The following is a 15,711-nucleotide window of genomic DNA, read 5'->3' on the forward strand; positions in this document are numbered from 1 at the left end:
AAAAGTCTTACACATGCTTAATTCCCGGAATAGATGAAAAATCTTTCAACAGCAATGCTTTAACATTTTTGTTGAATTCCAGTTGCAAGTGCAATGCTGTTCCTAGCGGTCAAGAATAAATCTGGTTTGAAAACGGTGTCGGATCATATAATATTGTCTTGGGGGTATTGGTTCTAAGTTGGTTCGTTTCACTAAGCCCAAGAGGGGAATTCAATCCATGGCACAGCGCAGCCTGCTAGATTACTGCCTACCGCCCAGGAAACTGAATCCTGCAGCAGTTTTACAGTTCCTCTACTCTGAGGACAGTATGGGGAAGTACTTAAAGACCGGTTGGAGAGACGTACCTCCCGAGTTGCAACAGTTTATCTACTCCGGTCTCCAAGAAAAACGAAAAAAATACGCAGAGACCGAGTTCAAAAATCTCTCAAAGTTATTGGATGACAGAGGTTCAAGTGTGCTATTAAAGGAATGGGAGAGCTCTCTGGGGACATTATGTGGAGTGTACGCGAAGTCGAATTCACCCACAGTGTCATCCTATGGCATGTTGCTACAGAAGTTGTTTTCCATGACGACAATCACCGGTATCGAGCCTTGCTCGATCCGTATTGCCGGATAATTAAGGCCTTATCTGATTATATGATGTACCTTTTTTCTCTATATCCCGCAATGCTTCCCGCAGGGATTGGTCACATAAGGCTCCGTGATACCTGCCCTGAAGCGATGAACTTCACCCTCAACAATGTCCAATTCAAGGAAGCTGTCAGAGGGTTGTTTGGGGTGGACATTAGATCTCGGTCATTCTTAATCCAGATGGGAAGTTCAAGGAAGTCCGCATTCTTTGAAGGGTGCGGAATCGCCAATCATTTGCAGAGTTTGGTATCTATGTTCCAATGGGATAACCAAGATAAATGGAAACTGATAGCGGATATGTGGCTGGACATGCTGACTTATGCCGCGGCTCAATGTTCGTGGAAAAAGCATGCGAGGCGACTCCAGTATGGTGATGAATTCTTAACCCACGTTGCACTTCTCATGGCACATCTTGGTTTGAGTAAGAAAATTCAAATGGTGCCATTGCCCAAAGTGCTTGAAGAAGTCGATTTTGAGCCTAATCTTCATTGGGACAAGCTTGACCCTTTCTTACTTGGCTTAAATTATATATAGTTGTAATGGTGGACACGTATAAAAGCTTAAGATTTTTATTTTCGAATCAAGTTGTACTAAATAAAATTTTATCACAATCATAGTAAATAAAGAACATCTTTTTAAAGAATAAAAAGAAAAGAAAAATCATAATTAGTACCAACCAGTACCCCATTTTTTGTTTACATTCTATTAATCATAGATTGCGTTAAGTCGAAACAAAATTTTAAATCCACTTTTTAAGTTTGGCCTAGTTTTGAAAATAGGTCTAAAATTCTACTCAAGTCCAGTTCTAATTAAAATTGCTAAATCTAAGTTTGACTTAACTGAAATTTTTTTATATAAAAATAAATTTAAAAAATATAATACATCAACTATGGTAGCAAAACAAAAACATAACAGCAGTAAAACAGCAACACAATAGCAGGAAAAAAAATGTCATGCATCTCTTTTTTTAAAAGTATTTTTTACTATGCCCCTATATTTTAAAATTTTCTCTTTAAATATTACATATAATATTCTAATTTATATTTCTCCTCATGAATTCTATATCGATAAAAGTACCATTTACGTTTATGTGTTAAGAGTCAGGTTTATATTGTCCATTTTATTTTAAAAATGATAAATTAGTCATTATACATTAGATTAAAGAGCAAACTAATCATTTCTATTAAATTTCATTTATTTTACTATTGCAGAATCGATGTAGCTGACAAAATAATTAGAAGTTACACGTAATGTACTATGTATATCTCATCCTAACTTATAAAAACTAAATTTTAAAATTTTAAAAATGTGTTTATATTTTTTTTTAAATCAGTCCCCAAGTTTGATTTCTAAATTAATCAATTCAATTGAACAGTACCAATTCGTTATTGCTAGGGAGCATTGCTTGCCAAGTAGTGATCATTCTCATCACGGACGGATGCATATAAGAACTATGCTTGAATGGCATATTAATAGGCAAAACCGAGATGAATTTATAAAATAAATTTCAATGCATTGGCTAAATGATACAACATAGACACCATTTGTGATCTTGATGCTATAGCATTCCATCTTACATAATAAAGCACAATGCATTAAAGTTCTCTCTTATTCTACAGAAACACAGAGTAGAATGCAAACAGAATTCTAAATAATCCATCATCATAAAATGAGACTCTTACTTGACATACTTCAAAAGCCATTCCAGCATATCTTGATGCGCTTCGTTAGCACGTGCCACAGCAGTTGAATTATTAATATCATATCTCAGTGTCCATCCATGAGAACAATTAGGAAATACCTTCACAAACCTATCAACCTGCAAGAGAAGAGAAGAGAAGAGAAGAGAAGGATATATTTGATCTTTTTTGTTAGTGTGCTTGGTAAAATAGATAGAAAAAAACTGAAAGAAAAAAGTAATTTTCTTTTCATGCTTCCGTGATAGAGTTGAAATTGAGAAAAAAGAAAATGAAACTTTGGAAAAATGTGTAATTTTGAACCAACATAAATTCCTCTCATTTTATTTGTTCATATCATTCCAATTAAAAATGGTATCTCTCTTTTTTGGGTTCTCACCTCTTTTTTTTTTTTTTATTAACAAACACATTCAAAATGTATGTTCTTTTACACTTTTCGTCTTTTACTTTCGATCTCTCACACACTTGAATTATTATATTTGGTGAACCCTTAATTTAAATGAAAAGCATTAAAATCCATTCGAAAATAGAGTTAGTTAAACAAGAATAGTATTGTAATCGACAGAAAATCCAAATAGATCATAGAGAATGCAATTTCGTTACTAAATTCTTAGGCTCATTCAATAAAGATAACAAGCAGACAGTATGATACAAGGCATGGGCGCTTCTTACCTTATTCGCACTTAAGATGTCATCAAACTGTTTTAAAACTGCTGGGGAAGCCAAATGGTCAAGCTCAGCTCCCAATATCGCAATGGGCAGCTTCACACCTGCAAATATTCCCACACTATCACTGCAGCTTTTTACTATACTAGTTCATATATGTAGCAAGTGTAGTTAGCTTGATGTGTTCAATTTTTAGTGAAACATTTGTCTTAGAACCTTAAAAGCAGCTAAGGTTTAATTCTCTAATCTAAGTTTGCTATGGCTAAAGACTCCATAAACTATGAAGTCAAGATAGATTCTAATTAAGTAATGCTAGTAAAACAGGAAAGCTCTCTTAAAGTAATCATCTAATAACTCCAACCATGCCCAAAACTTCAATTTTTGCATTAAGTGTATCATCAAAACAGTTTCATAGATTATGGAAAAAGCACACTTGGCAATCATCATAGAAGGACAAGTTCTCATCTCAAGAAAGTTGCATGAATGTGCTAATGGTATTAGGGTATTCAAGGTCATCAATATTGCAATGTTGCTCAAACATGATAACCTACAAAATACAAGTAATATTTTATTAATATAACTAAATTATAATATTAAAATTAAAATACTAAATAACATTTTAATTTGAAAACAGAACTAAATCTATTAAAATTCTGAAAAATAAGAATTATATTATATATAACTTTTTTTTTTAAAAAAGTTAAAAGAAAGCATGGAATTTAGTTTTGAATTTGATTCAAAAATATAATTCTGAGAAGGTAAGATATGATATGAAACAATTAAAATTTTGAGAGGAAATTTTAGTTCCGAAAAAAAATTAGTATAATTTTACAGCTCACTTCATCTTGGCAACAAAAGTTTTTTACCCTTTGTGAATGAAAATTAAATCATCTTCTAAGGTGAAGATCTAATCATTCTCTATGACCTAAGATCACTGCTACAAAAGATCGTTCAGTTCTTCTCTAATTTGGTGATTTCACAATATGTAAAAACACCATAGTTTTATAGGTGAACCCCATACCTAAAACAACCTTAGAGTGAAGGAAGAGAGGCAAGAGATTTTTTTTATTATTAAAATGGTATAAGAACCTTTCCTTTAAAAAACTATGAATCCCTAAAATGGTATATGAAACTGAATCCTAATGCAAGAACCTAAGCACATTATTCACAGAGAGTTCAACCAGCCCCAAAGCATAGGAGACCTCACCTTAAACTTAGTCATTAAATCCAAACCAATTTGTAGTGAAATGAACAACAATTTATAACTGACATAAAAAGAGGAGAGAAGCAGAATCTTACTCTTGATATCAGCCACAGTCACATATGAAGGATGTAATATCACAGCAGCTTGAATAAGTTCAGCTTTTGTCAGTTCAACCACAGCTTTAGCTGAGGTAATCAAAAGACTTGGTATTAGCCATCTAGTAATAAAATGGTCACAAAATTATATGAAAAAAATATCTTGAAACCATAACTGGTGCATAACATGCTTGTATAATCATAGTAAATATCTTATATGAAACCACTTAAGAGTACAGTGCATATATGAAAACTCACCACCCCAACAGAACCCAGCAGCTCCAATTGATGAAAACCCTTTACTTTTCAAAGCATCAATCATTAGCTTTGCATCTTCAAAACCTTTTACCTAAAGGAAGATTTAAATGCACAAGGACATAAACTTCAAAAGAGATTCATCATTAAACATTAAATGCTTCCCTAGATAATGGTGTAGAAATACAGAATGAACGGAACAAATTCAAAATCAAACCTATATCTATTATGAAGAGACTAAAACATTAGCTTTGCATCTTCAAAACCTTTTTCCTAAAGGAAGAACTAAATGCACAAGGACATAAACTTCAAAAGAGGTTCATCATTAAACATTAGATTCTTCCCTAGGTAATGGTGTAGAAATGCAGGATGAACGGCACAAATTCAAAATCAAACCTATACCTATTATGAAGAGACTAAAGCCAGTGTAGAAAATTAGAGTCCATAATACAATACAAATGGAATAAAAATGAGATAAACAAAGATTGAAAAGTATGCCATTCCTTATAAAACTTGATCGATAACCAATTTCAAGTACTTGTCAGAAGGCCACTAACCGGTGAATGATCCTTCATCCAAGCATCTTTAGGTCTATCAGGATTATTAGGGTCATAGGGTTCTCCATTAAAGAAGTCAGGAACCACCGCATAGAACCCAGCATCTGCAACCTTGTCAGCGATCTTTCTATACAATCAAGAGCAACTGAAATTAGGTTACAGAAGCTGTACAGTTCAACTCAAGATGCTAGATAGAACAAACTATTTAGAGGCATGTCAAATCTTAATTTGTTTCAACTGTGTCACAGTCACCCTTTGACAGACTAATCCATTATATCACAATCTCGAAAAAACATAATTCAACTGCGTCAAAAATCAGTTAGAGGAATGCCAAATCTTAATTTACTAAGTTGTAATTGTCAGAATCCATATTCTGATATCAAAAGCAATGATTTCAATTTTCAAAATGTTACAGTCATTGGTTTCTCTGTGTTTTAAGCCAAGAATAACTAGTATTTAATAGGAAAAAACTACTCCATATATGAATCCATAAAGCTATTGAGAAAAATGAAGCAAGATAATAAGTCATCTTCTCGAATTTTCCATGGAGTGTGACCACATTGATGGACTGCCAAGAGCATTCTGTATGTCAAGGACCTAGCTAAGTTTGTTTTTCCACAACCTATGGTGTAACTATGAAGCATGAACCCTCCATGCAGGGACAGATGTCCGACAAATGGAAGTACGTATAGTACATGTACGAATAGATGAAGAAAAAAAGAAAAACAAAATTAGAAAAGTCCAAAACATTATCAAAACACATTTGGATATGCTTTGACAAGATTGGCATGCAAAGGATAAGAAAGGCATAGAAGAGATAATAAAGGCAAAAAATCAGAAAAAATTGGTTTCCCTAGCACTATTAGCCGTACCTCAAGTTTGGAGCCTCATATCCTGCAGAGCCAAGAGAAGAATAGTGAAATTAGCGGATGATCAAAACAATGGTGATGATCATCATCATGGTGATGATCATCATGGAACAGAGATTAGAAATTGCAGAAAAATGCTCAATGAAAGCAAATGTATAGTAAACAAAATACCAAAATTAAATCTATAGTGAAATACAAAACCCAGATATAATATGTCAAGAAAAACAGACTGCAAACAAGTAAAGAAAAAAGAAGTAAAAGATAATACAGAAAATTGGCGAAAACTAAAGAAGCTCTTTTCTTTTTTTTCTTTGCTTGAATACAGAAAACCTTTAAGCTGCTCAATTCCTAAAGAACTGTTCCTCATTAATTTCACACAAAACCCAAATAGAAAATGACAAAAAAAAAAAGCTCACACTGAAGCTGAAAGATAAAGAAAAGAAATAGGGTTTATGGATAACTACCATAAACATCAGAGGCAAGAAGAACAGCATGCTTGCACTCAGGAGAGCCAGAGACATAAGTGTTGAAATCAGCAAGTTTTTCAACATGACCACCTCCACTTTCAGGGTCCAATATGGGTGGATTTGAGCCGCAATGAGGAGCTAACGATATTTTTCTCTCTTCTCCTATCTAAACAAAAAAAAAACTTTCAGTTGCTTTGATTGAACGTACACTAGCACAGTGTATAAAAAACAAATACCAACTAGATATCTGATTATGATAGATACCGAGTTTAATAATAAGAAAATTCAAAAGAAATGTAAAAGGTAAGCAGTTCATAGATTGGAAATCTGAGTTCAAATCAATTACCTGAAAATTAAAAAATAAACTCTTAATATTTATATCTATTTTTATAGTTGAAAAACTAAATCAGAGTTCAACCGGCTAAATCAAAAATTAATTAGTACATTGATTCATTCATATAATTTGAAGTTTGAACTAGAAAATTGAAAAAATGGCCAAAACAGGTAAAATATCAAAAATCAATAACTAAAAAACCGGTTAAAACCAGTACAACAATTTCATTATTACTTGGATTTTTTTTTAAATTAGAGTTTTTCATTATGTTCTAATTTATTTTCATTAAAGTTTTCCTAATTTTCTAACGGTTTCTATACATTCCTTATTGTTTGATTTTCTTTATGAATTTCTCATAATTAGTATTAATTTGTTTTTAAAATTTTTCTAGATAATTTTATTGGGCCTATATCCAAAAATTCCACCTTTGATTCGATTATTCGACTATATCCATCCTAAAGCTCGGATATTAATTAAAGTATCATATTAATCCACAATATTCAAATCTTCACAAAAGTAGATAAAATATCCAAAAATTTATTCGGATAAAAAAATATCCCAAATATTCTTCAGGATTGAGGAAGATATAGTGGACCCTATATTATTGATTGACAAATAATTACTACATCATTTGCTACATAAAGTTGGCCATTATACATTAAACAGTTTCCATCGTGTTTATTACCTAATTATAATTTTGTCATTCATTTTGGAAATGACATGACATTTCAACAACCCATAATGAAACTATCAATTAAATAAATAACACACCTTTATCTAAATCTGCAAGTCAACAAGCATTTTTAAAATATATAAAAATATTTTTATATTTGAAAAGGATTACAAATTTAGAAATTCAAATAAATATGTTTTTCTGCAACTGATAAAAAAATAAAAATTATAAAAACAATAGCAGAATCTGAAACAAGGCTTTTTATTTAAATATTTTTTTCAAACTAGGGATAATTCAAAGATTATTTACAGGAAAAGTACATTATGGGTGAATTTCGAGAATTCTCGAAAAGTTATTTTTCGACCTCGAGGCTCATGTCGACGTCGCCTATCTTTTTCTTTTTGCTTCTTGCCATCAAAAAGTTAATAGTCGAATTCGGGTTTTGGTCTCTATATTTTACAAAAATTACTGTTTAATCTTTATATTTTAATTTTTATAATATTATTAGTTAATCCAAATTTATCCGATTAACTTAATCAAAAAAATACATGTGAGCTAAATACTTAAAAGGAGATTTTAGAGTACTTTTAAAGAAAAATTTTACATCAAAACTTTTTTGAAAATAGCTAATCACGTTGACAATTTGGACTAACCGATAAAATTCTAAGATGATCAAATTATACTAAATTAAAATACGACTAAATCATAAATTTTTACATAACAAAAGGACCAAAAATGAAATTAGACTGTTCACTTCCCATAAAGGAAAAAAGCATAGTCAAGTTGAACACTGAGTGTCCATGTCAAAATAGTATTTTACAATTTTTAACGTAAAAAAAATTAAATTTTTAAAAAAGGTCTCTTAAACAACAGGCAGTAAATACTCACTAATTTCCTTCTCCTATGATTCTATTCGAAAACAAACAGAGATTCGATGTGAAAATTCGAAATCATAAACGAAATCAAATAAAAAACAAAGACGATTAAGCAAACAAACGAAGAATTTTTTTAAAAAAAACATAATAAAAGAGGAACCGAAATTCGACCTTTTGGAAGATCTCGGTAGCGGTACCAGGAAGGTCGAAGCAGTGGGCGCCGTGTATCAGGAAAAGGAAGATAACCGCCGAGATCACCGTCGCGGCTAATTTGTGCACAGGTGTTGATCGGAATCTCATATTAATGGCGGAGAATCTCTCCTTTTTGGACAAAGAGAAGGGTGAGATATGGACAAAGGAAAATGAGAAAACGTCAATGGGGAGTGTGATAAGGAGGAAACCAATTGATTTTCCAAATCCTTTTATAAATTTTTCTTGAAATTTTTTTATGTATCTTTTGGATTTCGAGAATTTTTTTACAATTTTATATAATGTACAGTATGAATCTTTCCCGTTAAAATGCCAGAAATCATGGGTAGGGAGAGGAGGAGGATAAGAAGGTAATGTATGTATGTGTATATATATATATTGAATTTCTCCCGTGAAAATGCCAGAAAATGTGGATATCGACAGGAGAAGAAGGGAATGCACGTGTGTGTATATATATATATAAAATTTTGTCCATATTAACTCGATTTGTATAGGTCCTGACATGTAGGTACTCAAATTGTATAAGAATTATTGTTAGGAGGACATGAATTTAAGTGTGTTGAAATGCATTAAAAATTTTGATGAGGAAAATTTAATTTAGTTCATTTAGATTTACTGTAATTTAATTTGATTATGAATTAAATTTGAAAGGTATTTATATTTTCTTTCAATTTACTTTTTTTATTCTTTTAATTAAATTTAACTATCAATATTTCAAAAAGTGTCAAATTATTTTTCTTTCATAGAAATAATTGCTAAAATATTTAATTTTTTAACAATGTTGGTGTGGCAGTTTATGTGCGTTTTATGCTGACATAACATTATTTATTTTATATGATACCTCAATAAATAATTCAAAATTTATAAAAATAAAATAGAAATAAAATTTCATAAAGAAATATAATAAGTTTTTAAAAATTTACATGAAATATATGTGGATAGTCATACGAGCTGTCATATTTAAAAATTTAAAGTTTTAGTCATTATTTTCATCCAAAACATCAATTAATCAACTTTTTTTAAAAGGCTGAGGGACAAATTTGACTCTTTTTAAAAAATTAAAAGTTAAATTTAACTCAAAAAAAAAACAAGGACCAATTTGACAAAAAAATATAGACTTTAAGGGTTAAATTTGACGAAAGCTTTCATTTAAATCATTAAAATGTTAAAATCATTATTGTATGGCATTTTCTATTCACACAACTTACACCCATCGAAAGGTTTCATTCCCTTCTCATCCACAATTCAATTTTCTTTTGTGAAATGACTTTGTAGGTCCAAATCTGTGAACCAAAACTCAAACAGCTTTCCTTCCTGATCTCCAACACTATCCGTTAGATTGACTTAGATCTAGTATATATTTTACTCATCGATGAGTACTGATCCACTATACTAATCATTACTTCATTGTTTAAAACACGCTAGCTGAACTTTTAAAAAAATTTAACCCAATACCTTTAAATAAAAAATTTAACCCAATACCTTTAAATAAAAAATCATTGGCTACTGCTAAAGAGCACTAATGCTAGAGAGCAACATCGCAACGACCTTTGCTTGCCATGGCCATAGAACACTTTCTTCAGGTAGTACAGTTGCAAGGAATATTAATAGGCAAAAACCAAGCTGAATTTATAACACAAATTTATGATTAGCCCTTTCATGATTCTTGGAATTTATAATCTGATTACACAAACCATAATATTGAACCACAAAAACAACAAATTCCAATGCATTGGCTAAATGGTACAACATAGACACCATATCTGTTCAAGCTTTTCTATGTGTTACAATGTTCCGTTTTACGCAATAAGGCACAATGCATTAAAATTTAACCTTTATTCTACAGAAACACGACCATACTTTTAGACAGAATTCTAAATAACACGCATAAACTCCCATCACCATCGGATAAGTTTCTCACTTAACGTACTTTGCAAACCACTCCAGCATATCTTGTTGAGCTTCGTTAGCTCTCGACACAGCTGCCAGATCATTGACATCATATCTCACCGACCATCCATGGGCAACTTTAGGAAATATCTTCACATAGCTATCAACCTGCGACAGAGATTGTTTTGTAATAAATACAAACGAGTACATGTAGACCGAGTTAAGAAGGAACCCGGAAAAAGCCATACTCAAAGACCGAGTAATTGGCATAATATTTTGTTTAGTTGATAACCGTGACAATTTGACGTGCAAGGCAATAAGCCAAAAAGGCACGAGCAAACCTAATATGGTATATAAGTCACAATCAAGTACAAAAGATAAGCAATGTGGGACTTATAACGCTTCATCTCCATAGAGTCCTGGCAAAATAAGCATATGATAGGCAACTCAATGGAGCAAACAAGAAACCTAACATTGATACCATGTTAAAGAAAATGCAATCTTTTACTGAATTCTTAGGCTCAATCAAAAAAGATTACAGTACGAAACCAGGCATCGGGCCTTCTTACCTCACTCGCTTTTAAGATCTCATCAAACTGTTTTAAAAGCTCTGGGGGAGATATATGGTCATGCTCAGCTCCCAATATCGCAATGGGCACCTTCACACCTGCAAAAATTCACACATAATCAATAGTACAAAGGTAGACTTGCCCCTAACACAGACACCACAAAAAAGCACAAGAATGGATGAAAATGCTCTCTTAAAGAATCAACTGATAACTGCAACCAAACCCAAAACTTCAAATTTTGCGAAGTACCCTAGAAACAGTTTCATGATATAGATAACGGGAAAAACACTATAGTAATCATCATAGAAGGCAAAGTTTCTCGTCTCGAGACAGTTGCATAATCTTGCTTATTGTATTAGGACACCTAACATTTTGATAGTAAATTGATGAGGTGGCCGTATATGAACTTATTTAGCAAAGTTGTAGTGTTGGTTTATCACGAGAAACGTTTTGTGTTTCTTACTGATTCTTCAAAAAGGGTTTTCCGAAAAAAAAAGAAAAGAGAGAGGATAGTCATAACTTCACATTATTGAAAACAATTAGCATTTTGAGAGGAAATTTTTAATTCACAAACTAACACTTAATACAATTCATTTTACGACTCACCTTCTAAGGCGATGATCTAAGTTCACTGCCACATGATATCATAGGATTCTTCTCATGGTGATTTAATTACCATAATTGTTTTATGGGTCAAAAACATACCAAACACCGCCTTATAGAGCAACAGGAGAGGCAAGAGAAAGATTTTTAATAAGATGGTATAAGGATCTTTCAATAAAAATGCCATGAATACTTCAGAAACTGCTCACCTAACATGCCTCTTGAAAATAAAATGAATCTTAATGCAACAGCCTATGAAAAAAAAAATTCACAAAGAATTCAACCAGAAATTTTGCCCCAAAGTACAGCAAAAAACCAGGCTCAAATCTTACTTTTGATATCGTCCACAGTCACAAATGAAGGATGTAACATTACAGCTGCTTGGATAAGGGGATCCTTAGCCAGTCCAGCCACAACTTTAGCTGCGGTAATCAAAAGACCTAGCATTAGCCATCTAGTAATAAAGTGATACTTAAATGAAAAGATAATATTATTGAAGCCATAAGTGGTGCAGAACATGCTTGTATGAACATAGTAAATATCTGGGCCCTGTTCTAGGGATTAGATTGCATTTTGCCCTCTCGATTCAAAAAATAGGCAAATTAGTCATTGTACGTTAGTTCAAAGAGCAAACTAATCCTTTTTCTTAACAATTTCATCCATTTCTAATATTAAAAACCAGCATGAACAGAATAACCAGATAGTTACACATGGTGTGCCATGTGTACCTCATGCCGACGTACAGAGATCAGTTTTTAACAGTAGAAATGGATAGGATTTTAACAGAAGGACCAGTTTGCTCTTTCATCTAATGTAATGTAAAGGAACTAATTTGCCCATTTTTAAGAAGAGAGGGGCAAAATGCAATCCGACTCCTAGTACAAGAGCCTCCATGGTACTTTTACCTAAATATCTGCTATGAAACCACTTAATATATAGTGCATAAATGAAACCTCACCACCCCAACAGAACCCAGCAGCTCCAATGGATGAAACCCCTTTACTTTTCAAAGCGTCAATTACGAGCTTTGCATCCTCGTAACCTTTATCCTAAACAAGCAATTAAAATGCATAAGGGCATAAAACTTCAAAAGGTGATGAATCATTAAACATTAGATACTTGTCTAGTTAAAATAGATATAGCCGAAAAATGAAGGTTCTGTAATGGTGAACAAAAGTTGAATGAACAGAACAAATTCAAAATCAAACCTACATCTAACTATAAAGAAACTAAAGCCGGTCTAGAAATTTAGAGAATCCGTAACACAATACTACCGGAAGAAAAAAATAAAAGAGATAAAATTACAGATTGAAAAAATATCTCCTTGCTTATAAAACTTGATCAATAACCAATTTTAATTATTGGTCAAAAGGCCACTAACCGGTCCATGATCCTTTATCCAAACAGATAGAGGTCTATCAGGGTTATTAGGGTCATAGGGTTCTCCATAAAAGAAGTCAGGAGCCACCACATAGAACCCAGCGGCTGCAACCTTGTCCGCGAGCTTTCTATACAATCAAAAGCAACTGAAATTAGGTTCCAGAAGCTGGTACAGTTCAACTCAAGATGCTAGATAGAACAAAATATGTAAGTAAATTAAAATGGCTTCTCACAACCGCCCTATGACAGACTAAACCATTATATCACAACCTCGAACAAATAATTCAACCGTGTAAGAAATCAGTTAGAGGCATGCCAAAATGTTACAATCATAGGTTACTCTGTATTTTTAGGCAAGAATAACTAGTATTTAATAGGAGAAAACACCTCAGTATAAGAATCCATAAAGCTACTGAAAAACTGAAGCAAGCCATCTGCTAGAGTATTCCTTTGTGCTTGACCACATTGATATACTGTCAGAAGCACTTTGTATGTCAAGGACCACACTTTGTATTAATCAAATTCTCAGGTGGTAACTTCATAGTGTGTAAAACTCATTATTGACCTAGAAAGAATGTATAAAAACTTTTAATGAGGCTAGTAACCGAGGCATATGATTTTCATATGGGCGAGGGCATTTTTCGATGAGCCAAGAATAACTAGCATTTAATAGGAGAAAACACCTCGGTATAAGAATCCATAAAGCTATCGAAAAAAATGAAGTAAGTCATCTGCTAGAATATTCCTTGGTGTGTGACCACGTTGATGGACTGTCAGAAGCACTTTGTATGTCAAGGGCCACACTTGGTATTAATCAAATTCTTAGGTGGTAACTTCATGGTGTGTAATACTCATTATTGACCTAGGAAGAATATATAAAAAGCTTTTAATGAGACTAGTAGCCGGGGTACATGATTTTCATATAGGCGAGGGCATTTTTCGATGGTAGTGACCTACTTGCCGACTTACTCATTCAAGTTATGAACGGTTCCTTGATAAGCTTGATGGACAATTTCTTTAGCTATACATACTTTCCAGATCATAACAGATAAAGGTGAGGAAACTTTTTGATGACCTTGGAATCACTCTCATCAATACTTGGAGGGACAAAGGAAATTTGATTTGGGGTGTTTTAGTTATGTTTAAGAAACGTTCCACTTTAGTTGTTTTTAACATTTAGGCTCATTTGATACTTGTTTCATATTCGGAGCAAAAACACGACTTCACATTAATCATAGAATAGATAATAAAAGGCAACACAACAGCAAAAACCAGCGTCACAATAGCAGAATTAGTCTTACCTAAAGTTTGGAGCCTCATATCCTGCAAAGGCATGAGAAGAGGAACAGTGAAATTAGCAGATGATCCAAATTGGTGGTGATGATTATCATAATTTTGATTACAACACTATCTATACTTTATAGCACAGACACAGGCAATTGCATATACAGTGCTCAATGAAAGCAAATGTATAGTAAACAAATTTATAGTACAGATACTAATATGCTTATATCGTAATGAATACACAACCCACATATAGTATGTTCCAAAAATATCCATAATCAATCCAAAATTCCGTTAACCCCCAACATCCTTTTGAACTAGTTTCAAAGTTAATATGTGCTTAAAAATCCATAATCAAATACAAAACCCATATATAATATGTTGAAAAAACAGACTGCAAAGTGCGAAAAGGTCAACAAAAAGAAGTAAAAAAAGGGCAGAAAATGGGTGAAAACTAAAGAAGCTCTTCTCTTTCTTTCCTTTTTTGTCTATATAAATAAATAAAACTTGAAGCTGGTCAATTCCTAAACACACCGCTCCTCATGAATTTCACACAAAACCCACAAAAAAATATGACAAAAAATGACAAAATTTCACACTACCGAAGGAGTCGAAAATCCATCAACAACAATCAAATACAAAACCCAGATATAATACGCTCGAAAACAGACTGTAAAGGGCAAACAAGTTAACATAAATAAAGTTAAAGAAATCCTTGAAGTTGCTTAATTCCTAAACAGAGTAATTGCTCATCAATTTCACACAAAACCCAAATCCAAAATAACTCAAAAATCCACAAATGACGACTGTGAAGAGCTTATGGGGATAAGTACCGAAAATATCAGAGATAAGAAAAACAGCAAGCTTAGATTGAAGAGACCCAGAAACATAAGTGTTGAGACCAGCAAGATTCTCAACGTGACCAGCCCCACTTGCAGAATCCAATGTTGGTGGATTCGAACAGCACTGAGGACCTGACATTGTTTTCTTCTCTTTTCTCCTAAGCAATAAAAAAAAAAGTTACACTTGGTTTGTTTGATCAAACAGGAGCGCCATATATATAAAGAAGCACCAACCAGAAAGTTGGAAGCGAATAGGTGAGGTTTCGAGAGTATAATAAAAAGGTTTTATTCGTAAATTAATCCCTAACTTATATCTTAATTCTCAAATCAGTCTTTAAACTTTTTTAATCATAAATTATAAATTTTATTCTAGCCCACATAATTTTTTTAATAAATCTATATCTATATATCTATCAATTATTGCATGTTGTTTTAAATTTTTATTTTTTCAAATCAATATTATAATTTACTTTTTCAATAGCCCGCATAATTTTACTCATGATCTATTATTATAATTGTTGAAGGTTGTTTTTGCTCTTTTTTGTTTCTGTTAGAATTTGTTACCCGAATCCTGTAATTTGTTAAAAAAATAAATATAGCCGCAAAATAAA

General features: G+C 32.4%; 2 protein-coding genes across 3 annotated transcripts; both read right to left on the minus strand.

Annotated features, from left to right (window-relative positions):
- Positions 1 to 2,122: 2,122 nt before the first annotated feature.
- Positions 2,123 to 8,947, minus strand: LOC107927806 (endo-1,3;1,4-beta-D-glucanase). Its single transcript, XM_016858924.2, has 8 exons — positions 8,494 to 8,947; positions 6,438 to 6,606; positions 5,977 to 5,998; positions 5,105 to 5,231; positions 4,551 to 4,641; positions 4,293 to 4,382; positions 3,000 to 3,097; positions 2,123 to 2,449 (listed from the first exon to the last, which is right to left on the minus strand). The coding sequence occupies exons 1-8, from the start codon at positions 8,620 to 8,622 to the stop codon at positions 2,309 to 2,311; spliced, it is 867 nt and encodes a 288-aa protein (XP_016714413.1). The 5' UTR covers positions 8,623 to 8,947; the 3' UTR covers positions 2,123 to 2,308.
- A 1,209-nt stretch (positions 8,948 to 10,156) lies between these two features.
- Positions 10,157 to 15,377, minus strand: LOC107927792 (endo-1,3;1,4-beta-D-glucanase). Of its 2 annotated transcripts, none has more exons than XM_016858906.2 (7): positions 15,092 to 15,377; positions 14,276 to 14,297; positions 12,976 to 13,102; positions 12,553 to 12,643; positions 11,927 to 12,016; positions 10,992 to 11,089; positions 10,157 to 10,590 (listed from the first exon to the last, which is right to left on the minus strand). In XM_016858906.2, the coding sequence occupies exons 1-7, from the start codon at positions 15,237 to 15,239 to the stop codon at positions 10,450 to 10,452; spliced, it is 717 nt and encodes a 238-aa protein (XP_016714395.1). In that variant the 5' UTR covers positions 15,240 to 15,377; the 3' UTR covers positions 10,157 to 10,449. The 2 variants fall into 2 exon arrangements, with proteins under 2 accessions (XP_016714395.1, XP_040944040.1); XM_041088106.1 differs by having other exon boundaries at positions 12,556 to 12,643; positions 15,092 to 15,350.
- Between the last annotated feature and the right edge of the window lie 334 nt (positions 15,378 to 15,711).

Source organism: Gossypium hirsutum, chromosome D02 (genome assembly GCF_007990345.1).
Source record: "Gossypium hirsutum isolate 1008001.06 chromosome D02, Gossypium_hirsutum_v2.1, whole genome shotgun sequence".
In the NCBI taxonomy this organism is placed as follows: domain Eukaryota; kingdom Viridiplantae; phylum Streptophyta; class Magnoliopsida; order Malvales; family Malvaceae; genus Gossypium; species Gossypium hirsutum.